Source organism: Geotrypetes seraphini, chromosome 2, assembly GCF_902459505.1.
Source record: "Geotrypetes seraphini chromosome 2, aGeoSer1.1, whole genome shotgun sequence".
Taxonomy (NCBI): Eukaryota; Metazoa; Chordata; class Amphibia; order Gymnophiona; family Dermophiidae; genus Geotrypetes; species Geotrypetes seraphini.
The window spans coordinates 22,600,127-22,626,332 of record NC_047085.1 but is presented as its reverse complement, the minus strand read 5'-3'; the positions used below and the strand labels follow the sequence as shown (position 1 = coordinate 22,626,332).

The following is a 26,206-nucleotide window of genomic DNA, read 5'->3' as shown; positions in this document are numbered from 1 at the left end:
AACATAGTGCAAAAATACCTACAAGTACAACATTTTTCTTAGTACAATAGCACAACTAAGAAACCCCCAGTCCAGCCCCCTCCCCTCCCCCCAGCTCTCCCCTACCAACACAATCCAAAGTAGGCACAGAATACAATTGAACAGAAGAAGGGTCATGAATTCAAGAGACGACTTCTCGCAAGTGGTGTAAGGTCCTTCCAAAAGGGCTCCCAAATCAGATGAAAGTGCTCGCCCGCACAAGAGTCAAGGTCCACAAATCATCTGCGTTCCAAGGAGGCTTGTACAATCATTGTCGATCTCCACTGGCTGTAGGTCGGGGTTCACTGAACAGCCAACTGGACAGGATTGTCTTTTTGCCCAGCAACATAGCTTGAGCAGCAAACACTGACATGCCTTTAGGGTTAGGTGACACTATCATATAAAAGCCAAACAACGCTCTTGGGTTAGGAGTCCACCACCTGCCCCATAAGGCAAGGGAAGCGCCAGGGAAGATCGTATCCAGAGGGCAAATGAGTGGCTATGCGGATGGTGCAGAGATGAACTTCGGATTCCTGGACCATGGAGAGGCACTTCAAGGTCTACAGGGACCAGACGGGCTCCACCTGACCAGAAGAGGAAAGAACGTCTTTGGATGACGACTAGCTCACCTGCTCTGAAGGGCTTTAAACTAGGTGAGTTGGGAGAGGGTACCCTCTCTCATACTGGTGTGGTAAGTAACCATCCTGGCAGGGTAAGTTGCCACTCCATTTCTGAGTCTGAGGTAAGTACACACACTGCAGACAATGCTGCAGGAGACACACTAACTCAAATGGGAAAATCTCCACGGAGACCAGGAGAACATAAGGTATGGATGGCTATGTACGTTAATGCCCACAGTTTAGGCAATAAAATTCTGGAATTAGAGACGGAAGTGAGGAATGCCGACCTAGATGTAGTGGCAATATCTGAAACCTGGTTCACGGATTCCCATGGGTGGGATATGGTTATACCAGGATATAACTTGCTCCGTTGAGACAAAGAGGGCAAAACAGGAGGAGGGGTAGCACTATACATCAAAGAGGACATCAAAGTTACCAGAATCACAGGGGTCAAGTATACCGGGGAATCCCTCTGGGTTAACCTGGCCAGGGGAAATGACAAATGCCTGTATCTTGGCGTTGTATACAGACCTCCAAGGCAACAGGATGACATGGACATCGAATTAATCGAAGACATCGAGACCATCACACTGCGTGGAGACACAGTACTGTTGGGGGACTTCAATATGCCAGATGCCGATTGGAACAAACTTTCCGCTACGACCAGCGGCAGCAGGAGGCTACTAACCTCCATACGGGGAGCACGACTCAAACAGATGGTATTGGAGCACACTAGGGATCAGGCGATACTGGACCTGATACTCACCAATGGAGATAGTGTCACAAAGGTTTCAGTGGGTGAAGCGTTAGCCTCCAGTGAGCACAACATGGTGTGGTTTCACCTCAGGAAAGGTTTCATTAGATCAAACACATCCACAAAGGTCCTTAGCTTAAAAGGTACTAAATTCAAGAGCATGGGAAATTTCGTCTATGAGACGCTGCAAAACCAACAGATAGTGTGGAGGTACTGTGGTCTACTCTAAAATCTACACTACAGAATCGCTGGAATACTCTTCCACTGCATGTGATCGAGGCCAGCAGCGTGCCTGATTTTAAGGCCAAATGGGATCGTCACATGGGATCTATTCACAGGGCAAAGGTAGGGGAGGGATCTATTAACAGAGCGAAGGTAGGGGAGGGACATTAGGGTGGGCAGACTAGATGGGCCTTGGTCCTTATCTGCCATCTATTTCTATGTTTCTATGTCTATGTTTACAGGAAGCAACCAACCTCTATATAAATACAGTGAGTAAATGGCGGAGAAATAATAAACCTCAGTGGTTCTCCGTGGAGATCTCGGAACACGTGAAACAGAAGAAAAGAGCATTTGTATCCTACAAACAATCAGAAAGACTAGAAGCTAAAGAAGACTATCGGGCGAAATCTAGAACTGTCAAAACAGCAGTCAGAGATACCAAACTTCGGATGGAAGAAAATCTAGCAAAGAATATCAAAAAAGGGGATAAATCCTTTTTCAGGTATGTTAGTGACAGGAAAAGGAACACAGATGGGATAGTGCGCCTTAGGAAACCTGACAGTAAATATATAGAATCGGACTCTGATAAAGCTGAATTACTCAATGAATACTTCTGCTCAGTCTTTACCTGCGAGGCACCGGGATCCGGTCCACAGCTGCAGGCAAGGGAGAGCTCAAACGACCCGTTTTGGAATTTTGAATTTACCGCCAGCAGCATCTACCAAGAACTATCAAGGCTCAAAGTGAACAAATCACAAAACTTGGGAGATATTATTTATATAGCTAGATGTTATAATCACAAAAAAGTATTTTAAAATCTCAGCTTTATTAGTATTTCTTCATTAAAAATATAATTCAAAAAAACTTTCTTTTATATAAATTAATAAAGTGCTCAGTCCATGAAATCAATCATATTTTTGAGATAACATGTGACAGTGGTTAATCCTGGGCCATTATATTCTTCTTGGCCCTTCTCCAACCTTCTATTCAATAATATGAACAAGCTCAACTACAGGTTGGATTTCCATCAAAACCACTGTAGAATTGGTGATTATGTGCAAATGTGCTAAAGTGTTATAGTGCTGTAAACTTGACTCCTTTGGGTTTCTTCTACCCCCCAACTCGAGTTTCGAGAGTGTCTTCGTCAGGAGGGGTACTAGGAGCATAAAAACAATAAATTAAGCTAAATTATTATCAAATCCTAAAACACAGATTATCTACCGTATTTTCACGCAAATAACGCGCACCCGTATAAAACGCGCACACGGGTATAGCGCGCAGAAATCACGATGATATGTACAAAACTTTGGTATACCGCGCTCACGGGTATACCGCGCATGCTGCCCGACGCTCCTTTCGCCCGCCCTGACTTTCCGTGCGCTGTCCCGACTCTCCGTTCACCCCCCCTGACTTCCGTGCACTGTCCCCCCTTGAAGGTCTGTCCCCATCCTGAAAGCCTGATGCCCCCCCCCCGACGTCCGATACATCCCTCCCCCCGAAGGACCGCCGACTCCCCAACAATATCGGGCCAGGAGGGAGCCCAAATCCTCCTGGCCACGGCGACCCCCTAACCCCACCCCGCACTACATTACGGGCAGGAGGGATCCCAGGCCCTCCTGCCCTCGACGCAAACCCCCCTCCCCCCCAACGACCGCCCCCCCCAAGAACCTCCGACCGCCCCCCCAGCCGACCCGCGACCCCCCTGGCGACCCCCACGACCCCCCCACCCCCCTTCCCCGTACCTTTGGTAGTTGGCCGGACAGACGGGAGCCAAACCCGCCTGTCCGGCAGGCAGCCAACGAAGGAATGAGGCCGGATTGGCCCATCTATCCTAAAGCTCCGCCTACTGGTGGGGCCTAAGGCGCGTGGGCCAATCAGAATAGGCCCTGGAGCCTTAGGTCCCACCTGGGGGCGCGGCCTGAGGCACATGGTCGGGTTGGGCCCATGTGCCTCAGGCCGCGCCCCCAGGTGGGACCTAAGGCTCCAGGGCCTATTCTGATTGGCCCACGCGCCTTAGGCCCCACCAGTAGGCGGAGCTTTAGGATGGATGGGCCAATCCGGCCTCATTCCTTCGTTGGCTGCCTGCCGGACAGGCGGGTTTGGCTCCCGTCTGTCCGGCCAACTACCAAAGGTACGAGGAAGGGGGGTGGGGGGGTCGTGGGGGTCGCCAGGGGGATCGCGGGTCGGCTGGGGGGCGGTCGGAGGTTCTTGGGGGGGGCGGTCGTTGGGGGGGGGGGGGTTTGCGTCGAGGGCAGGAGGGCCTGGGATCCCTCCTGCCCGTAATGTAGTGCGGGGTGGGGTTAGGGGGTCGCCGTGGCCAGGAGGGTTTGGGCTCCCTTCTGGCCCGATATTGTCGGGAAGTCGGCGGTCCTTCGGGGTGGGGGTGCGAGTGGTCCTGCCGGGGGGGGGGGGATGTATCGGATGTCGGGGAGTCGGCCGGGCAAGAGGGCTTGGGCTCCCTCTTGCTCCGGTCGTGGATGCGGGTGCGGGTGGGAGCGCGTGCGAGCGGTCGTTCGGGGTGGGGGTGCGAGCGGGTCCTGCTGGGGGGGTGAATCGGGCGTCGGGCGGGGTGGGAACTATGTTTTAAAACTTTTGTATACCGCGCTCACGCATATAACGCGCGAGGGGTATGCGCGGTAGGTAAAAACGCGTATAACGCGCGCGTTATATGTGTGAAAATACGGTACTCTAATAGAATACCAGTAATCTCTTACTAATGCTCAAATCATTAAATTTCATAAGTCCTACATAACTTAAATCTACTTTCATACCTGTTAGTTGGCACATGATCAAGAGTCACGAATAGCTTGCGTCTTACCTTATAATTTAATGAGTAATAAGATCAAAAATATAATATTAAAACATTGGTTACAAGTGTTACAAGTATACCCTCAGTTGAAAGATAATCCCAAATTTGCATTTAGAAGATCTAGCAATTTGGGGGAACAACTTAAATATTGTAAACATAACAACAATAAATATAAGCATTTACCATCGCACCGTAAATGTGGTCACTGTTGTAACTGCAAATATGTAATGGAGCAAGGTCAGATTGGAGTTCCTCATACCAATGGTAAACAATTTAAACTTTCATCGGGTACAGATTGTGAGTCGTCAGGTGTGATATACTGTATCAGATATCCGTGTGATAAATTATATATTGGCCAGACAAGTAGGATGATTAAGACTCGTATCACGGAGCACCTGAGCAATATACGTTGTGCGCGGGTTACCGCCCCCCTGGTGGCCCATTGGTTACAGGAATCCCACACAGTAGACTCATTACGGTATACAGTTTTAATACATATAAAAAATTATCAGGGAGACTTAGGTAAACTACTACATTATAAGGAACAACGATTCATATTTAACTGGAAAACATTTACAGATACCGGGTTGAATTTGGAAGTAGAATGGACAGCTTTGTAAAGATTTTGGTTCCGGTTCAGAGGGAGTCCTTCCGGTTAGGGTAATCTGATATGATATTTAAAGTCCAGGTTTGAGTAGAGAGAGATGCCAGTTTGGTTCGTTCGCCCCAAATGTGTGAGAGCCGACTAACAGGTATGAAGGTAGATTTAAGTTATGTAGGACTTATGAAATTTAATGATTTGAGCATTAGTAAGAGATTACTGGTATTCTATTAGAGTAGATAAAGTTTTAGGATTTGATAATAATTTAGCTTAATATTGTTTTTATGCTCCTAGTACCCCTCCTGACGAAGACACTCTCGAAACTCGAGTTGGGGGGTAGAAGAAACCCAAAGGAGTCAAGTTTACAGCACTATAACACTTTAGCACATTTGCACATAATCACCAATTCTACAGTGGTTTTGATGGAAATCCAACCTGTAGTTGAGCTTGTTCATATTATTGAATAGAAGGTTGGAGAAGGGCCAAGAAGAATATAATGGCCCAGGATTGACCACTGTCACATGTTATCTCAAAAATATGATTGATTTCATGGACTGAGCACTTTATTAATTTATATAAAAGAAAGTTTTTTTGAATTATATTTTTAATGAAGAAATACTAATAAAGCTGAGATTTTAAAATACTTTTTCAAAGTGAACAAAGCCATGGGATCGGATAAACTAAATCCCAGAGTACGTAGGGTGTTGAGAGATGTCCTTGCAGAACTGTTAGCTACGCTCTTCAATCGTTCCCTGAGTACAGGAAGAGTCCCATTGGACTGGAAAACAGCTAACGTCATTCCGCTGCACAAAAAGGGATGCAAGACTGAGGCTGAAAATTACAGACCGGTAAGTCTCACATCGGGCCAGCCTAAAGGGGAGCAAGCACGTGGTGGAGCAGATCGGAGGATCCGCAAGCAGGAGATTGTGCTGATTTCTCTTTCAGGTTAGGTGCAGCAGACTGACACAAGCTGTGAGGGCGGGTGGAATAGCAGCAGGAGCGGAGGAAAACCGGAGGAGGAGATAAGGGGAGCGGAGAAGGCAGGAGAGGCGAGCAGAGGGGGCGGAGAAAGCCATCGGAGGAGGGGATTGAAAGAGGCAGTCGGGTCAGAGAGAAGAGAAGAGGCGGGTGGTAGCTCCGCCCACTGCTGACGTCACACCCGATCTCGATCTCTCTCCCCCCATAAAAGGGGACGTGCCAACGGAGGATAGTCAGCACTGGGCCAGCCTAAAGGGGAGCAAGCACGTGGTGGAGCAGATCGGAGGATCCGCAAGCAGGAGATTGTGCTGATTTCTCTTTCAGGTTAGGTGCAGCAGACTGACACAAGCTGTGAGGGCGGGTGGAATAGCAGCAGGAGCGGAGGAAAACCGGAGGAGGAGATAAGGGGAGCGGAGAAGGCAGGAGAGGCGAGCAGAGGGGGCGGAGAAAGCCATCGGAGGAGGGGATTGAAAGAGGCAGTCGGGTCAGAGAGAAGAGAAGAGGCGGGTGGTAGCTCCGCCCACTGCTGACGTCACACCCGATCTCGATCTCTCTCCCCCCATAAAAGGGGACGTGCCAACGGCGCGCGGCCGTTCGGCGCGCGGCGAGTCGCGAAGAGACTTAAGAAGAGCCAGAGGGCAGACTACAGGATACCTTAGGGCAGAAAGAGGTCCCCTCTTACCCACTAACAAGCAGGCTAACACTAACACACTAACAAGCAGGCCAAACACACTCACAAGCAGGCTAAACACACTCACAAGCAGGCTCATTCTCAAGCAGGCAAAAACACTAACTAGCAGGCCAAACACTTTAACAAGCAGGCTCACTCTCAAGCAGGCTATAAAAAACTAACAAACAGGATCATTTAGAAGCAGGCAACACACACTCACAAGCGGGTTCACTTACAAGTAGGCAAAAATACTCTGACAAACAGGCAGACCTCTCTAACTATATAGAAGGCAGCCCGACACAGTCACTCTCACACTGACCTTAGGCAGACTTTTCTAATTTCTCTTTTTATTTATCCAACTTGGATATGGCAGGGAGAACAAGAAGCGTTAAGACTACCATCAAGAACAGCATTCCTGTCACCGAGGGGTTGAAGGGGGTGTTCACGGCCTGCGCTCAGACAGAGGAGGACCCGAGACGGTGGACAGAGGTCGCTGTGCAGACCGAGGCCTTCCCCCTGCAGTATACCACAGTCTCTACGCAGACAGAGGAGGTGGAACAGCTGGACGGTGACATCTTGCAGGAACTATGGAACCTGAGGGAGGAGGTGAAACGCTTGCGGAGCATCCGAGAGGATGAGGCATTCATCGATGAGGTCGTCCAGGAGCTGTCCCACATCACCGTGCCGGCGCACGACGAGTCCATCCTCGAGACGCCCAAACCTTCAGCTTTGAGACCAATGATTGGGGTGCAGGAGGTGGCTGGAGACGCCGACTCCTGGCAGCTAGTAACCTCCTCCACAGGCAAGCGCAGAAGACCCCCACCTTATTTAGCTTCATCTTCTTCTCTTTCTCGTACACAGGGTAGCTTCACATCAACCCCACAACTCACCCTGAGGAACAGATTCCAGATCTTACAGGAAGGAACGGCCGACGAGAATCAGGAAGACGCCCATCACACGACTCCAGTTCCGGGGACATCTGATCGACATCCCCAAAGGAAGCGCAGAGTAATAGTCATCGGGGACTCCATGTTGAGGGGCACCGAGGGACCAATATGCAGACCAGATATGCAGTCGAGGGAGGTCTGCTGTCTGCCTGGAGCCAGAATACGAGATGTGACAGCCTGTCTTGATAGGCTTCTCAGGCCCATGGACCACTTCCCGATGCTGCTCATCCACGTCGGAACGAATGACACTGCCAAGAACACTCTGGAGGGCATAGCTAGAGACTTCAGAGCTCTGGGGGAGAGGCTGAAGCAGACAGGAGCACAGGTAGTATTCTCTTCAATTCTTCCTGTTAGGGGCAAGGGAAGAGACAGGGACGAACGTATTCTGAAGACAAATGAGTGGCTACAACGATGGTGCTGGGAAATGAACTTCGGATTCCTGAATCACGGGGAGGCACTACAGGGACTCCAGGGATCAGATGGACTCCACCTGACCAACAGAGGTAAGAACGTCTTCGGACACCGAGTAGCCCGCCTGCTTCGAAGGGCTTTAAACTAGGTAAGTTGGGGGAGGGTACCCATTTATATACCGGAGCAGTAAGTAACAATCCTAATAAGGTGAACCAAAACTCCACTTCTAAGTCAGAGGTAAGTACCCTTGCTGCAAAAGATTCGCTAGGAGACACTCTAATTCAGATGGGTAACTCTCTAAAGGGGTTTAGACACAAAGAGTGGAGAGCTATGTATGTAAATGCACACAGCCTAGGGAATAAATTTCTAGAACTAGAAACAGAAATAGTAAATGCAGACCTAGACGTGGTAGCAATATCCGAAACATGGTTCACTGACTCTCATGGGTGGGATATAACTATACCAGGATATAACCTGCTTCGCCAAGATAGAGAGGGTAAGTTGGGAGGTGGGGTAGCACTTTACATCAAAGAGAACATCAAGACAACTAGGATCACAGATGTCAAGTACACTGGGGAATCCATCTGGGTAAACCTGGCCAGAGGCGGAGAGAAATGCCTATACCTCGGTGTGGTATACAGACCTCCAAGACAATCGGAGGACAAAGACAATGAATTAATTGAAGACATTGAGAATATCACCTTACGGGGGGACGTTGTCCTGTTAGGGGACTTCAACATGCCTGATGTAGACTGGAACACATTCTCAGCAACAACTTGTAGTAGCAAGAGGATATTAACATCCATGAAGGGAGTACAGCTCAAACAAATGGTACTAGAGCCCACTAGGGCCCAGGCCATCCTGGACCTGATACTTACGAACGGGGAAAGCGTCACGGAAGTCTTGGTAGGAGAAACGCTGGCAACCAGTGACCATAACATGGTATGGTTCAACCTTAGAAAGGGCTTCCCTAGATCACAAACAAAAACGAAGGTACTCAATTTCCGGGGCACTGACTTCGCAAGAATGGGTGATTTCGTCCATCAGACGCTACAGGCTATGGAAACAACGGATGATGTGGAAGCTATGTGGTCAACACTGAAAAGGACACTACACGAAGCAACTATCCGCTACATAAAATCGGTAAATAAACAACAAAGAAAGAAGAAACCCCGTTGGTTCACTGATGAGATCTCACACCTAGTCAAGGACAAGAAAAGAGCATTTCTTTCATACAAATGCACCGGGGAGAAAGAAGCTAAAATTGAATACAAGACAAGGTCTGCAGCGGTCAAAACAGCAGTCAGGGAGGCCAAACTTCGAGTGGAAGAAACTCTAGCAAAGAACATTAAGAAAGGGGACAAATCCTTCTTCAGGTATATTAGTGACAGGCAGAAGAACACAAATGGGATAGTACGTCTTAGAACAGCAGATGGGATTTATGTGGAAACAGATTCCGAAAAAGCCAAACTACTGAACGATTACTTCTGCTCAGTCTTTACCTGCGAGGCACCTGGACACGGGCCACAGCTGGAAGCAAAGCCAAGCAAGGAAGACCCATTTCAGAATCTTGGGTTCTCACCAGCTGATGTTTACAGCGAACTGTCAAGACTCAAGGTAAGCAAAGCCATGGGACCAGACAAATTGCACCCACGAGTTCTCAGGGAGCTGTGCGATGTCCTGGCGGAACCATTAACCATGCTCTTCAATCTCTCCCTAAGTACAGGGAGAGTCCCCCTGGACTGGAAAACAGCTTACGTCGTTCCTCTGCACAAAAAGGGTTGCAGAGCGGAGGCTGCAAATTACAGACCAGTGAGTCTCACATCAATAGTGTGTAAACTCATGGAAACACTACTTAAATGTAAATTAGACACGATTTTGGATGAGGGGAATCTAAGGGATCCTAGTCAACATGGATTCACTAAGGGTAGATCATGCCAATCCAATCTTATCAGCTTCTTTGATTGGGTAACAGGAAAGCTGGACTCGGGAGAGTCTCTGGACATAGTGTACTTAGACTTCAGTAAAGCTTTCGACAGCGTCCCACACCGTAGACTATTAAACAAGATGAAATCGATGGGGTTAGGCGAGACACTAATTGCATGGGTCAAAGATTGGCTGAGTGGAAGACGTCAGAGGGTGATGGTCAACGGCACCCTCTCTGAGACATCGGAGGTGACCAGCGGAGTGCCACAGGGCTCGGTCCTGGGTCCACTCCTTTTTAACATATTCATAAGAGACTTGACCCAAGGGCTTCAGGGTAAAGTAACTCTATTCGCTGATGACGCCAAACTGTGTAATATAGTAAGTGAAAGCAATCTGCAGGATAGTATGACGCAGGATCTGCTTACGTTGGAAAACTGGTCCTCGACATGGCAGCTGGGCTTCAACGCTAAGAAATGTAAGGTTATGCATCTCGGTAGCAGAAATCCATGCAAACCTTACACCTTAAATGGAGAAACACTAGCTAGGACTTCAGAAGAAAGAGACTTGGGAATAATCATCAGTGCAGACATGAAGGCCGCCAAACAAGTAGAGAAGGCCTCATCCAAAGCAAGGCAACTTATGGGATGTATCAATAGAAGCTTCGTTAGCCGCAAACCTGAAGTCATAATGCCACTGTACAGAACCATGGTGAGACCTCATCTGGAATACTGTGTGCAATTCTGGAGGCCACATTACCGTAAAGACGTGCTTAGAGTTGAGTCGGTTCAGCGGATGGCCACTAGGATGATCTCGGGGCTCAAGGGTCTCTCATACGAAGAAAGACTAAACAAATTGCAGCTCTACACTCTAGAGGAGCGCAGGGAGAGGGGGGACATGATTGAGACATTTAAATACATCACGGGACGTGTCGAGGTGGAAGAAGACATCTTCTTTCTCAGGGGACCCTCGGTCACAAGGGGACATCCATTCAAACTCAGAGGAGGGAAATTCGATAGTGACATAAGGAAGTATTTCTTCACAGAAAGGGTTGTAGATCACTGGAACAAGCTTCCAGAGCAGGTGATCAAGGCCACCAGCGTTATTGACTTTAAGAATAAATGGGATGCCCTAGTAGGATCCTTACGAGGGTCGAGTTAAGGAACTAGGTCATTAGTACTCAGACTTAATGGGGTGGGTCAGTAGAGTGGGCAGACTTGATGGGCTATAGCCCTTTTCTGCCGTCATCTTTCTATGTTTCTATGATAGTGTGTAAACTTATGGAAATGTTGATTAAACACAAATTAGATACAATCCTAAACGATGAGAGACTAAGGGATCCCCACCAACATGGATTTACAAAGGGAAGGTCCTGCCAATCCAATCTGATCAGTTTCTTTGACTGGGTAACGAAAAAGCTAGATATGGGAGAGTCCCTGGATATTGTGGACTTGGACTTTAGTAAGGCTTTTGACAGTGTCCCACACCGTAGGTTATTGAACAAGATGAGTTCGTTGGGTTTAGAGGAAACATTGATGGCATGGGTTAAAGACTGGCTCAGCGGCAGACTTCAGAGGGTGGTGGTAAATGGTACTCCCTCCGAAACATCGGAAGTGATTAGTGGAGTGCTGCAGGGCTTGGTCTTGGGTCCCATCCTATTTAATATTTTTGTACAGGACCTGCCTCACGGACTTCGAGGCAAAATTGCATTATTTGCCGACAACGCTAAACTGTGCAACATAGTGGGCAAAAGCACAATGCCCGACAGTATGATGCAGGACCTACTCTTACTGGAACAATGGTCCGCAACTTGGCAACTGAGTTTTAATGCCAAAAAATGTAAAGTTATGCACCTTGGCAGCAGAAATCCATGCAGTACTTACACTCTGAATGGTGAGACTTTAACAAGAACTGCTGCAGAACGCGACCTAGGAGTTCATTAGTGAAGATATGAAGACTGCCAATCAAGTAGAGAAAGCTTCATCCAAGGCTAGGCAAATGCTGGGTTGCATCCGAAGAAGTTTTGTCAGCTGGAAGCCCGAAGTTGTAATGCCGCTGTACAGGTCCATGGTGAGACCTCATCTGGAATATTGTGTTCAATTTTGGAGGCCACATTATCAAAAGGATGTGCTGAGAGTGGAGTCGGTTCAGCGAATGGCCACCAGGATGGTCTCAGGACTCAAGGATCTCTCATATGAGGAACGTCTAGGTAAGTTGCAGCTATACTCTCTCGAGGAACGCAGAGAGAGGGGAGATATGATAGAGACGTTCAAATATGTAACTGGCCATATTGAGGTAGAAGAAGATATTTTTTTCTTTACAGGACCTATGGCAACAAGAGGGCATCCATTGAAACTCAGGGGTGGGAGATTTCATAGCAACACTAGGAAGTATTTCTTCACTGAAAGAGTGGTTGAATGTTGGAATGATCTTCCACTTCAGGTAATTAAGGCAAGCAACATGCTCGATTTTAAGAAAAAATGGGATAAGCATGTGGGTTCACTTCGTGGAAGTGCTTAGGGGGGAGGGTCCTTAGAGTGGGCAGACTTGTTGGGCCAGTGGCCCTTTTCTGTCGTCATATGCTAAGTTTCTATGTTTAAATTGTCCCAGTCGAAGGTAGTGTGAACTTAAATAATGCAAAACACTATAATTGTCACTCAGGACCTTCAGAGCAATTCCGACATACCATAATAGCATTAACTTCCACAAGTCACAGAAGCACTTGTCTAGGAAAAGAAAGTACCAAAAACACCGCAGTGCCCACTAGAATATCAATAAACCTATTGTAAAATTAAACAAACCAGAATAAAACAGATCAGTCATACAGTCAATGCTAATAGAAAAGCATGTCTCTTTCAAACATGCAGAAAACAAATCTTCACCCAGTTTAGAATAAGTAATCACAATAGAAAAACAGAAAAAAAATTAAACTGAACTCCCAAGAAGCTAGACTCCTCATAGAGTGCAACACCAGAGAAAGACTGACATATTCCAACCACTACATTACGTAGAAACATGATGGCAGATAAAGGCCAAATGGCCCTTCTAGTCTGCCCATCTGCAGTAACCATTATCTCTTTCTCTCTTCAAGAGATCCCATGTGCCTATCTCAGGCCCTTTTGAATTCAGACACAATCTCTGTCTCTACCACCTCATCTGGGAGACTGTTTCATGCATCTACCACCCTTTCTATGAAAAAGTATTTCCTTAGATTACTCCGGAGCCTATCACCTCTTAACTTCATCCTATGTCCTCTCATTGCAGTTTCCTTTCAAATGAAAGAGACTCGATTCATACGCATTTACATTACATAGGTATTTAAATGTCTCTCAAGAAAAATGTCAGAGTAACACTCAAAAATTAGAAAAATATTACTCGCCAGAGATGAGCTGCAGTGCCACGATAAACATTTGATGCAAAAAAGGCGGAGAAAAAGCCTCAAATTTTCATAAATATTAAGTAGTCACACAACAATAATTTAATGTTTTAAATCTGCTTGAGTTTCAAATCATTGGCAAAAAACTCCACCACCACAAAAATGTAATTATCAATAGGGCATTACACCCATCACTGTGCACAGAGAAAAATCAAAACAAAGAGTTTACTTAACTGGGAACCATGGTCTGAAATCGCCGTAGCTGGAAACGTCTAGCCAGACAGATGAAACACCACGGCGACTATAAGATGAAACATCCAGAACCCATGCCCAATTCCAACAAGTGCCTTATTTTGTCTCTCAAAGGCTTCCTCAGGGAATACGATTCTACTGAAAACTCTGCAGCTTTCCCGTGTACACCGGCACAAGGAGCCAGCTGCTTAAAAAGAACCACAGGATCCAATTTCCGGGGGCACTTCCGGGTCATGACATCACAACAGCTGTCGATCATCTGCCTTTTTTGCATCAAATGTTTATCATGGCACTGCAGCCCATTTCTGGCGAGTAATATTTTTCTAATTTTTGATTTAAACGTCTCTATCATATCTCCCCTCTCCCACTTTTCCTCCAACATATAGAGATTGAGATCTTTAAGTCTATGATGAAGACCACATACCATTTTAGTAGCCTTTCTCTGAGACCATTTTATTGGACTAAATGTATTTCTCAATTTGCTTTCTGAGGTCAAATCAATATACCGCTGTTATGGTATCCTGTCTTGACTGGGTCTAAGTCGATTTAGCAAGGCCGTTTTAACCAGCCTGATTCAGCATGGCCATTTTACCACAGTTGTTTCATCACGGCCTTTGTAAGGGCGAGCGCTTACCTTGCTGAAGCTATGAGGTTTTAAAGAGTGAGGGGAACATAACATCGTACTTATAAACCGCATAACCGTAAGTTCAATGCGGTGAATGAAAGATTAAATAACATAACCTAAAGATGATTTGAATTATTTAGCTAAATATTTTGAAAAAAAGATGAATTTTCAATTGAGTTCTAAAGTGCTTGTAAGAGCAAGACTATGCAACAGTGGCCTAAATTTCCTGTCATAGAAAGCAGCCTGAAATGCTAGTGTATGTTCCAATAATTTCTTGCTCTTACAACCTTGAGCAGACGGAAAATTAAACAATGCATGCGATTCTTTCCTATGTTTATGGAATGCTATGAGAAATCTATCGGTCAAATAGTTTGGAGCAATACCATATGCAACTTTGTAACAAAGATAACCTAGCTTAAACAAAACACGCGCCTCCACTGGAAGCCAATGCAAGTCACGGTAGAAAGGAGTTACATGATCATATTTCTTTAGACCATAAATTAATTTGACCCCCATATTTTGAATCAGTCTAAGCTTAGCCATCTCTTTCTTGGTACATGTCAAATAGGCACTGTTACAATAATCGAGATTTAGAATAACCCCCCTCGTCCGAATGGTGCTTCTTTCCTTTCCCTTCACCCACATGTGGTCTTCTCCTGCCTTTGCATCATCTGGTGACTTCAAGGTTTGAAAGAGGAGGGCATAGCTTGCCCCGCTCCCCCACTGGTGCTTCTTTCCCTTCACTTACCTGTGGTCTTCTTCTCCTGCCTCCACATCATCTGGTTAATTCAAGGTTTGAAAGGGGGAGGGCATCATCACAGATCAATCAGACACATCATAAGGTTTCCCTTTATATTGGAACAGAATGTTGTCCAGAGGGAAGACTTCTGTGGTAAAAGACTTTAAGAGAGTATCTTAATATTAAAGAGATGAAACAGCCTGTGCTGAAAGGGCCATGATGAAATGTCCCATGCTGAACTGTCCCATTCCCATCCTAACCTGAGGAAGGATGTTTTGGTCTCTAAAGTTAGTCCAAAATGTATTAAGATTAATCCAATAAAAAGACAACACCTTATTTCAATTTTCTATATATTTTTACTTATTGTTTATTAAAACAGCTACCATCAACACCACTACTTTATCTTAACTAAAAATAAAATTCTTTTTTCTGCCTTTGTTGTTTGGTTACTTTTCTCAATTGTGTTGGAACCAGCCTCTGGTTTCCAGCATCTTCCCTTTTGCTTCCATCATTTCCCTCTGGCTCCTCCCCCCCCCCCCCCCCCAACATCTACCCTCTCTCTCCCTTGTTCTATCCAGAATCTGTGTTCCCCACTTCTATACAGCAACTGCCCCCCACCTATCTTCCTCTTGTGTGTCTACTATACAGTGTTGGCAAACTCATCTCTCCCCCATTTCCATACAGCATCTGCTTTGCACACTCTCTCCTTTCCAAGCAGCATCTCCCCCTTTGTCTTCCCCTTTCCATCATCTCCCACAATTTGTCTGTAACCCACACCACTTTATCTCCCCTCTTCCATCCAATATCTGCCCTCTGTATCCCCCCTTCTATAAAGCATCTGCTCCTCTTCCTTTCCATCAGTATCTCTTAGTTTTCCTCCCTTCCATATAGCATCAGCCCCCTCTCTCTTTCCATCCAACATCTTCCTCTTTCTCACCTTCTTCCCCTTTCATCCAACGTCTTCCTCTCTCTCACCTCGTTCCCCTTTCATCACATCTTCCTCTGTCTCTTCCCTCTTCCATCCAGGCCTCCGTCTTCCTCCTTCTAAACAGCTTTTTTCCCTCTCTCTCTCTTGCCATCAATATTTCCATTCTCTCTGTATCTCATTCCTTCCATACATCTGCTCCATCTCTCCCCTTCATCTTTTCATCATCTCCCCTTTTGCTTCCCCTTCCATCATATTTCTTCTCTCTACCCCAACATCTGCCCTCTCACTCCCCTATTATACCCAGAATCTGTTTTCTCCACTTCTATACAGCATCTGCCCCCTCTCTCTCTCCCCTTCCATTCATATCTTCCTCCCATCCAGCGTCAGGCCACCTCTTTTTTTCTCTTCTTCCCACGTCCATTTAGTGTCTCCTTTTCATCCAGCGTCTCTCCTTTTACTTCTCCCCTTCCATCACCTTCCCTCTGTCTCTTCCCCACACCTTCTACCCTCTTTCTCTCCCCTCTTCTATAAAACATTTTCCCCTCTTTCCCTTTCCATTCAGTGTCTTCCTCTCTCATCTCCTCCCCCTTTCATCAGATCCTCCTCCTGTTTCTTCTTTACCCTGGCTGCTGCATCTTGTGCCTTCCCCTCCTCCCTTGGCCACCCCAACCACTGCTTCTTCTTCTCCAAATGAGCAGCAGCAGCAAAACACCTCATTCTGGATGTGTACTAGTGGCTCAGTCTGCATGGCTGCTGGTCATGCCCCTCTGATGTCCTCTACCAGTTCTGGAGCAAAGCCAGCCACTGATCAGACTGAGGCTGCAAGTGTGGCCCTGCAGGAGAGTAAGTTTTGCTGCTGCTGCTCATTTAAAGAAGCAGCAGCAGTGGCTCACTTACGTCCACAACCTTTCTCTCTCATTCTTTCCACCTGCTGGCACTAACTGAAACCTGGCTCTGCCCTAAAGATCCTGTTCCAGTAGTTGCCCTATGTTATGGAGGTTACCACTTCTCCCATATGCCTCATCTAGTTGGACATGAAAAGATATATAATCTTACTAAAGATCAATCTCTGGCTTTGAAACAGCTTCAAGATAATTCAAATATCATGATTCTTAGGGCAGATAAAGGAGGCGCCATCACAATACGTATGATAGAGAAGTACAACGACAGCTATCAGATAAGAAAGCATATATTAGGTTGGATGTTGATCCAGTGGAAAAATTAAAATCAGAGATTAAAAACTTAGTGGAGGAAGGCACTCAGAAGAAGATGATCACACCAAAAGAGGCCCAATTTTTGCAAGAGTCTTAGAACCTCTCTCTCAATTTGTGGATTATTTTTTGAGAACAGAGGTGAAGCTTATTCCTTCCTATATAAAAGATTCAGCTCACCTACTGAGGATATTGGACGAATCTCCTGATATCAGTGAGATTACATACTTTGTAACCCTTGATATTGTGTCCTTATATACACAAATACCCCAAGGGGCAGCTATTATTATTGTTAATGAGGTTCTTCTACAGAAAGACTTAGGTCGTTTTGATAGCGGATGGCTTAATAAATTAGCTCAATTGGTAATACAAGAAAATTATTTTTGGTACAAGGGGGAATTTTTTAAACAAATTCAAGGGGTGGCTATGGGGGCTACCTCGGCCCCATCGGTAGCAAGTTTAAATGTGGCCAAATTTGAACATGATTTAGTTTATCCAGCTTCTGCGTTTTGCCACCATGTACGATTATGGAAAAGATATTTGGATGATATTCTGATTTTTTGGGATGGATCTGAGTCTGAACTTAAGTATTTTTTGGAATGGCTAAATACCCTTGACACCCATCTTTCTTTTACTATGACCTACTATAAAGAATGGATAGCATTTTTGGATATTGCCTTAATTAGAGATAGGGAACAACAAATTTATACTACTCTCTATAGAAAGGAGGTAGATAGAAATAACTTTCTACATTTTCAAAGCTATCACCCTTATTTTCTTAAATATAACATCCCTATTAGCCAGTTTTTGAGAATCCGTAGACTATGCTCTAATACAGGGGAGTTTGAGAAGCAAGCTGTGATAATGAGGGATCGATTCTATGCAAGAGGATATCCGAAGAAGGCAGTGCGACGCTCAGGAATCTTCAGGCTATTGACCTGTGCACTCTCTCTGCCACTGTCTCCCCCCTTCCTCTCAAGCATCACACTATGTAAATCTGTCAATGAAGCAGTCTCTTCCTATAATACTATTCTCTCCTCCACTTTTTATACCCTCGCTCCTCCCATATCATGCTCTATAAAGTGCATCAAACCCTGGTTAACCCCAAGATCCGCTATTTATGTTCCTGTGCCCGATCTGTGGAACACCACTGGCTGAAATCCTGCACTCATGCTGACTTCATGCACTTCAAATCCCTGTTAACTTTCTTACAACCTGCCCTTTTACTTGCTAAACAAGACTACTACATCAACTTTACTGATTCTCTTGGATCCAACTCTTGCCGTCTCTTTACCAGGCTCAACTCTGTACTTAAGGTGCCCTCACCTCAGACTCCTCCTTCACTTTCTCCCCACTTCCATGACAAGGTTCACAAAATTAACCTTGAGTTCTCAACCAAACCGCCTCCCTTGCCTCCCGTCCTATCTACTGACCTTCCATTGACATCTGCTACCTTTTCTTTCTTCCCTGAAATCACTGAAGAGGAAACTGCACACCTTCTTTCCTCCTTCAAACCTACCACCTGTTCCTCTGATCCCATCCCCCACCTGTATACTGATCACCATCTCCTCTACTGTCATCCCCTCTATCTGCCACATATTCAACCTATTGCTCTCCACTGCAACCAAACCCGATGTCTTAAAAAATGCTGTAGGTATGCTGCTCCTCAAAAAACTATTACTGGATCCCCCCTGCCCTAACATTAATCACCCCATTTTCCTTCTTATCCAAACTACTTGAATGAGCTGTCCACCACCACTGTCTTGACTTTTTTTGGCTCAAGCCATCCTCAACCCATTTCAATCAGGCTTCTGCCCTCATCATTCCACAGAAACTGTCCATGCTAGAGTCTCCAATGACCTTCTCCTAGACAAATCCTAAGGACTCTATTCCATTCTCATTCTCCTTGATCTATCTGCAACATCTTACAATGTAGACCACCACCTACTCATCGAGTTGCTGTCTGTGCTTGGGTTCTAGGGCTGTTATTTCATGGTTTTCCTCATATCTTTCCTGTCACACTTTTAGTGTAAGCTCTGGAGGATCCTCCTCTGCTGCCATCCTGTTATTGGTTGGCATACCTCAGGGCTCTGTTGTGGGACCCCTTCTTTTCTCAATCTACACTTCTCTTGGTGCTCTAATCTCCTCCCACTGCTTCCAGTACCACCTCTATGCTGACAACTCGCAATTCCTGAAGGAAAAGGGAATAGAAGGGTATAGATAGAGGATTACTATACAGGTACTCGACCTGATGGGACACCGTGTGAGCGGACTGCTGGGTACGCTGGACCTCTGGTCTGACCCAGCAGACGCACTTCTTATGTTCTAACCTGAAATTTCTACCAGCTACTGATATTAAAATCATTAAGATCCGAGGATAAACATCTTCTCTCAGTTCCTTCTTTAAAAGCTATCAACACTCAACGGTATACAATCTTTTCTGTGACAGCTCTTCACTTATGGAACTCGTTGCCCGCTCACTCGCGAGAAGAAACCAATCTAGATAGATTTAAAGGTAAACTTAAATGCTTTCTTTTTAAAGATACATTTGAATGGTAAAAGCTACAAGGTCACGAAATTACAAGTGTTTTAACCTACTGTTATTTCCTTTCATGTTTAACCTGTCAGCTACCTCTTTCTCCTCCTTTACCACTCCCTTTCTGTCTCCATCATCTAACGGTCCTACTTCCTCTCTCGCCAGTTGCTTCCCTTTAACGTATCTGAAGAAGGTTTTGAAGTTTCTTTCTTCCCCCGCCAGCCTCTCTTCATATTCCCTTTTTGCTTTTCTAACCACTTGGTGACATTCTTTTTGGTGTTTTTTGTGTTCCTCCCAGTTTTCCCCGGTTTGGTCCTTTTTCCATTTTCAGAATGATTTTTTCTTGTCACTATCGCTTTCTTCAGGGGAGTTCAGGGAGGAGACCTGGGAGCTAATGGACATGAGTAACGGCTATGGCAGAGATTCCCCTTCATTCCCCTGCAGGAGATTCAAGCATGCTGGATGCAGAGCAGATGATCTGGGAAAACGTGCCTGTTTCACAGATTGCTCCTGAGGCAATGGATGGCAGCACAGCTTGTAAGCAGGTCAGAAGTTTTCTCTCCTGAATGAAAAGTTTGCTGCAATGTTTATTTTTCTGTGTTTTTTTTTTTCTTTGTGCTGATCTGAAACCTGAACGCACAGCACTGAAGTGAAGCCATTTGAAAGTGCTCAGCTGGACATTATGAAAGCCAGAATAAAGGCTTTACTTTGTTTGGGACATTAAGGAAAGTTTCCTGAATGTATTTTTTCCTTTTGCTCTCTCTTATGAATTGGATGGTAGTTGAAAGAGAGAGAGGCAGAAAAATCCAGGGGTTTAAAAATGAACATGTGTTTGTTTCAATGTGCCTGGGAAAGAACAGGGAAAGTGGCTGTATTATTTTTGTGCTAATTACACCCTGCATAATTCTTGGGGTTGAGATGGGCTTGTGAAGAATAGGGTTTCAGCCCAACCAGTCCAGGCAAGTGGCACTCAGGCCCAGTGTTACTTGTATCAGCTGCTAAATTTATGTTCCCAGTTCATAAGAACATAAGAACATAAGCAGTGCCTCTGCCGGGTCAGACCATAGGTCCATCCCGCCCAGCAGTCCGCTCCCGCGGCGGCCCGAACAGGTCACGGCCTGTCTGAGTCACCAGAAAGGGCCCCCTTGCCACCTTGGTTTCCCATTGAGTCCTATCTTCCCATCGAAGTTCTAACCCTCCGGTCTTGCACATGCACGACCTGGTTGGATTTCTATACTTATTACCTGGTTAGCTTTCTATACCTGTGTTACATCCCAGCACCTCTCTCAGTATCCCACGATCCCCCTATCCCTCAGGAATCCGTCCAATCCCTGTTTGAATCCCTGTACCGTACTCTGCCTGATCACTTCCTCCGGTAGCGCATTCCAAGTGTCCACGACCCTTTGTGTGAAAAAAAACTTCCTTGCATTTGTTCTGAACCTATCTCCCTTCAGTTTCTCCGAATGCCCCCTCGTGCCTGTTGACCCCTTCAGCCTGAAGAATCTGTCCCTATCCACCCTCTCTATGCCCCTCATGATCTTGAAGGTCTCTATCATATCTCCCCTGAGCCTCCTTTTTTCCAGAGAGAAGAGCCCCAGCCTATCCAACCTCTCGGCGTATGGGCAGTGTTCCAGCCCTCTTACCAGTTTCGTTGCTCTCCTTTGGACTCTCTCAAGTACCGCCATGTCCTTCTTGAGGTACGGCGACCAATATTGAACGCAGTATTCCAGATGTGGACGCACCATCGCTCGATACAATGGCATGATGACTTCCCGCGTCCTGGTTGTTATGCCCCTCTTTATGATGCCCAATGTTCCTGCTAAGGGAAGCAGGTTGGGGAAAGTTTTGTGTAGTAGTAGGTTTTTTTTGTGCCATAGGCATGGGGAAGGGGAGAGATAGAGAAGCCCTGTTTCTCCTGTTTCCCAAGATAAACTGTATGGAAATATTGTTTAGACTAAGCTCATGAATTTTGGTTCCCGACAAACTAAAGTGTATTTTTCTTTGAGCTTGAAAATAAAGCAGAACTCTTTATTTTCCCATCAATTAAGACTATGTATTATTTTGTGAAAATCCTGATATCCAAGTATACAGTGTGCATGGGAGGCACTGCATCTTAGATACTAGGCATAAATCACTCAGTCAACTGCTCAGTCAGACAGGGCTCCAGCCGGCAGTGAGGAGTTAGCCGGGTGTCTCTGTCTCAATATGTTACCTTGACTTACCATGGAAAAACTGAAGGCAGGAATTTTTGATGGTCCACAGATCAGACAACTTATAAGTGACCCACATTTCCTAGCATCAATGAATGAAATCAAATTATGTGCCTGGTCTTCATTTGTTCTTGTTGTGAAAAACTTTCTTAGCGAAGAGCAAGGTGAAAGATTTCACCAAGACAATGGAAGACAGATACCAAGGAAGATGGGATGCACACATGATGGCAGACTATTGTTGAAATCTTATACGGGATTGTCCTGACAGATCTCACTCTCAGAAGTCTTATAAAAGGAGTTTCTTGTTTGTCGAATGACTGGAAAGTTTATATTATAAACTTGTGCTTTTGGTATGAAATAAGTAGATTTTCAAATTGCATACTTTTCTTTTAATTTTTAATATGTTTCCTTCATGCTTAAAAGATATTAATTTATCAAATGTTTTATTATCTGTACACTTGATGCAAGATGAAAAAATGAATAAAGAATAAAAAAAAAATATATATATTAATTTAAACACTACATTAAAATATCCCAATTTTTTAATGAGTGAGCTGATAGGAAAAAATTGGTGCCATTTTTGGAATCAGCAGGTCAAATATACCCAAAAACAGATCTAACATTTGAGGCACCAAAATGAGTGTTGACCAGTGTAATTAATGCATTAATTGCAGAGTTAACTGCAATTAACTTGCAGCTCTAATAAATTTATAATCATTAGTATTTAAATAATCGTACCTTTACTCCTTCATTGTAGCTGTCAACAGGACTGTTAAGACTGGCCAAACTACCAAGATGGCTGGGGGCTCCAGGCCGAGGTGGTTTCTTTGGTGGAGCTGGATGATCTGGGTAATGATATAATCAGACTTTAAAAAATTGACATCAGTCTCTAAAATGACATCTTCAAAAATTGTATATAATTTTTTACAGGGTTCATATCTTCAAACCATCTAACTCATTACATAAAATATCCTATCAATATCTTATTATATGTATCAATAATAATAAAACCCTAAGCACGCATGCGCACTCCTACCTCCGTGATCCCTGCCTCCGTGATCCATAGCAGATTAGGCAGAGACATGGTAGTAGCGGCGAGCAGGGAGGAACCGCCAAGCAAGGGAAACATCTTAACGCAGTGGCAGCAGAAACCGCTGAGCAGGGAAACGTGTCAGTGCAGTGGAACTGCCGAGCAGGGAGGAATCGCTGAGCAGGGAAGCGTCTCAGGGCAGTGGCAGCAGTCCTGACCTGCCAACCCCCATTCCTTACCCAAAGCAGCAGTGGCAGCAATGTAAACAGACTGTTCGCGGCAAGCCCTGGCAGGGCTTTTCCTCTGCCGCATCACTTCAGATGCGGTAGAGGAAAGGCCCTGTTGGGCTTAGCCGCGAACAGCCTGTTTACAGCGCTGCCACTGAAGAAAGAAAAAAAGACTTACAGACAGACAGGGGGAGGGAGACAGAAAGAAAGACGGGGCAGGGAGAGAGAGAGAAAGAAAGAAAGACGGGGCAAGAAGAGAGAGAGAAAGAAAGAAAGGGGGCAGAGAGAGAGAGACAGAAAGAAAGGGGGCAAGGAGAGAGAGAAACAAAGAAAGAAAGACAGGGCAAGGGGAGAGACAGACAGAAAGAAAGAAAGATAGACAGTGGGAAGGATAGAGACAGAAAGAAATTCTACACATCTATTCTAGCACCTGTTAATGTAACGGGCTTAATCACTAGTTACTATATATAATACTTACTGTAAAATGGGCAGAAAGACAATTTATTAAACTCTATTTAGCTTTTTAATGTGAGAAACCCAGCTCATTTTCTGGATTTAATTTGTGATCTTTTGAGCACTAAAGGCTGGCCAACAGCTATTACAGATTCCAGGAGAGATGCCTGTTAGCCATGCACAGAAGGACGCACACATACTGAGCTCTGTAGGGATGGTCTGTGACCCATAGCACAAAGGCTTGTTATTGCAATAAAAAAAAACGTTGAGCTCTAACACATTATGACAGTTCTGCTATTTCAAGATAACCTAAAATATTATATAATAGAGCACTTTTCAAAGATCCATTTTCAGTAAACTTGGATTATCTAGAAAAAAAAGATATCAGGAGCTTATTTCCTTATCCAAAAAAATTTAATTACAGTGGTACCTTGGTTTGCGAGTGCACCGGTTTGCGAGTGTTTTGCAAGACGAGCAAAGCATTCGCCAAATCGGCGCCTCAGAAACCGAGCGTGCCTTGATTTACGAACGCCCCGCCCCTGCGATCCGGCACCCTCCACTCACGTCACACCCCCTCCCCGCCGCGATCCAGCATCAAAAAGGCACCCACCCACCCGATCACATTTTTTACCCCCATTTGGCATCGGCACCAATGCACAGGACATACCGGTGCCCGAAGATCTGCCTCCTTTGCGCTGGGCCTTGAGCATCTGCGTATGCTCAAAGCCTTCAGGTTCCCGTTCTCTCGGAGATCCGAGAATCTCGGAGAGAACGTGAACACGAAGGCCTTGAGCATGCGCAGATGCTCAAGGCCCAGCGCGAAGGAGGCAGATCTTCGGGCACTGGCGTGTCCTGTGCGTTGGTGCCGGTGCTAAATTGGGGGTAAGAAATGTGATCAGGTGGGTGGGTGCCTTTTTGATGCCGGATCGCAGCAGGGAGGGGGTGCGACACGAGCGGAGGGTGCCAGATCGCCGGAGGGGGGGGGGGAATGAGCTGGGGGGGCCTTCATGAGCAGGGGGAACAATGCCGGTTCTTGGGGGGGTAGATTAGCGCCGCTGGCCTCGGGGGATGGGGGTGGGTGGGAATGAATCAAGCGAGTTTCCCTTAGTTCCTATAGGGAAACTCGCTTTGATATATGAGTATTTTGGTTTACGAGCATGCTTCTGGAACGAATTATTCTCGTAAACCAAGGTACCACTGTATTTGGAATTTAGTACTTATTTTTGTTTCTTAACGCCAACCTTCCCAGGATTCTCCGGCCACATTTGCTTTTGTTCTCTCCCAATACTTTTGGTATAGACTGATTCCCCCCCACTCATATAGTATTATGTTAATCGGATTTTCTATTCCATCTTTATCTATTCAGTTTAAGGTTGGATTACATTAGAAGAGATTGTGTCAGTGGACAGATTAACGCAGACATTCAGTAGGGTTGCTAGTACAGCTTGATCAGTATAACTATTAATAGAGTTAGTTTCAAATATATAGTTACAAATAGATCATCATTGGTTCTTTGTTTTGTCCCAGGAGTTGAAGACAGTTTAAAAATGGGCTTTTACAATTACCATTTTAGTTACTTCAGGGTTGGCTCCCTGTCTTGATACAGAAATGCTTTAAGAAGTTTCCTGAACCTAAGGCAGCTGTCACAAGATCTTTATCTGATCAGTATCCCTGCAGCCTAACTAAAGCCCCCCCACCACTACATCTCAATTCTACTGTTTAATTGCATGGTGTTCTGTACATTATCTACAGAGTCCCTTGGAAAGAATAATCCAAACCATAGTTACCTTATGCTAGGGTCCACCTTAGGAGTCAGCACCCAAGAAAAAGATCTGAGTGTCACTGTAAACACTACGCTGAAATCTTCTGCCCAGTGTGCGGCTGTGGCAAAAAAAGCAAACAGGATGCTAGGAATTATTAGGAAAGGGATGGTAAATAAGAATGAGATTATAATAATGCTTTTGTATCACTCTAAGGTGCATCCTCACCTTGAGTATTGCATCCAGTTCTAGTCACCGTATCTCAAAAAAGATACAGCGGAATTAGAAAAAGTTCAAAGAGAGGCCAAAATGATAAAAACAATGGAACGTCTCTCATATTAGGAAAAACTAAAGAGGTTGGGGCTCTTCAGCTTGAAAAAGATACGGTTGAACGGGGATATGATTGAGATCTACAAAATTCTCACTGGTGTAGAATGGATGAGAGGGAATCGATTTTTCATCCATTCAAAAAGTACAAAAACCAAAGAATGCATGGGTGCTTAGGCCCAGAGGATAGACTCCAAGGAGGCTGCCCAAAACCCCAGAACCTGTAGATAAAACCAAGCTGAGGGAGCTAGACGGTCATCTGTTGTCTAAAGTTCTGAATATGTGCCTTGAGAAGAAATACACAACCCGGTCTGGAGACGAAGAGAAGCCCCAGAAACTCCAGGACTGGGAGGATGCCAAGCATCTCTTCCTGACTGATGTAGTTATTGTCTTTGTTATGGTTTTTTCTGTGATTTTATTGTATATGTTATTTTGTAACTCACATAGAATTGTTGGATATACAGAATATAAAATTTTTAAATAAATAAACAAACTTGCCAATGCCTGCAGCAGAGACACTACTGTCTCCATTGCACTTTTGTACACCTGAGATGGAGCCCGGATCAGCCAGCTGTCCCT

The 26,206-nt window shown here is 45.4% G+C and overlaps 1 protein-coding gene and 1 long non-coding RNA gene across 16 annotated transcripts in view; one reads left to right on the top strand and one right to left on the bottom strand.

Moving 5' to 3' along the window:
• Nucleotides 1-20,057, top strand: part of LOC117354055 — a 70,076-nt gene extending 50,019 nt beyond the window's left edge. The window contains exons 2-3 of the long non-coding RNA XR_004538104.1: nucleotides 19,534-19,599; nucleotides 19,986-20,057. This is a non-coding gene — a long non-coding RNA (uncharacterized LOC117354055). The remainder of the gene's footprint in view (nucleotides 1-19,533; nucleotides 19,600-19,985) is intronic.
• PTK2 (protein tyrosine kinase 2) overlaps nucleotides 1-26,206 on the bottom strand; it is a 779,173-nt gene that overhangs the window by 48,026 nt on the left and 704,941 nt on the right. For all 15 annotated transcript variants that reach the window (XM_033930844.1, XM_033930848.1, XM_033930835.1 and 12 more), the window contains one exon: nucleotides 22,569-22,675. In XM_033930844.1, the coding sequence (XP_033786735.1) occupies nucleotides 22,569-22,675 (107 nt within the window). The remainder of the gene's footprint in view (nucleotides 1-22,568; nucleotides 22,676-26,206) is intronic.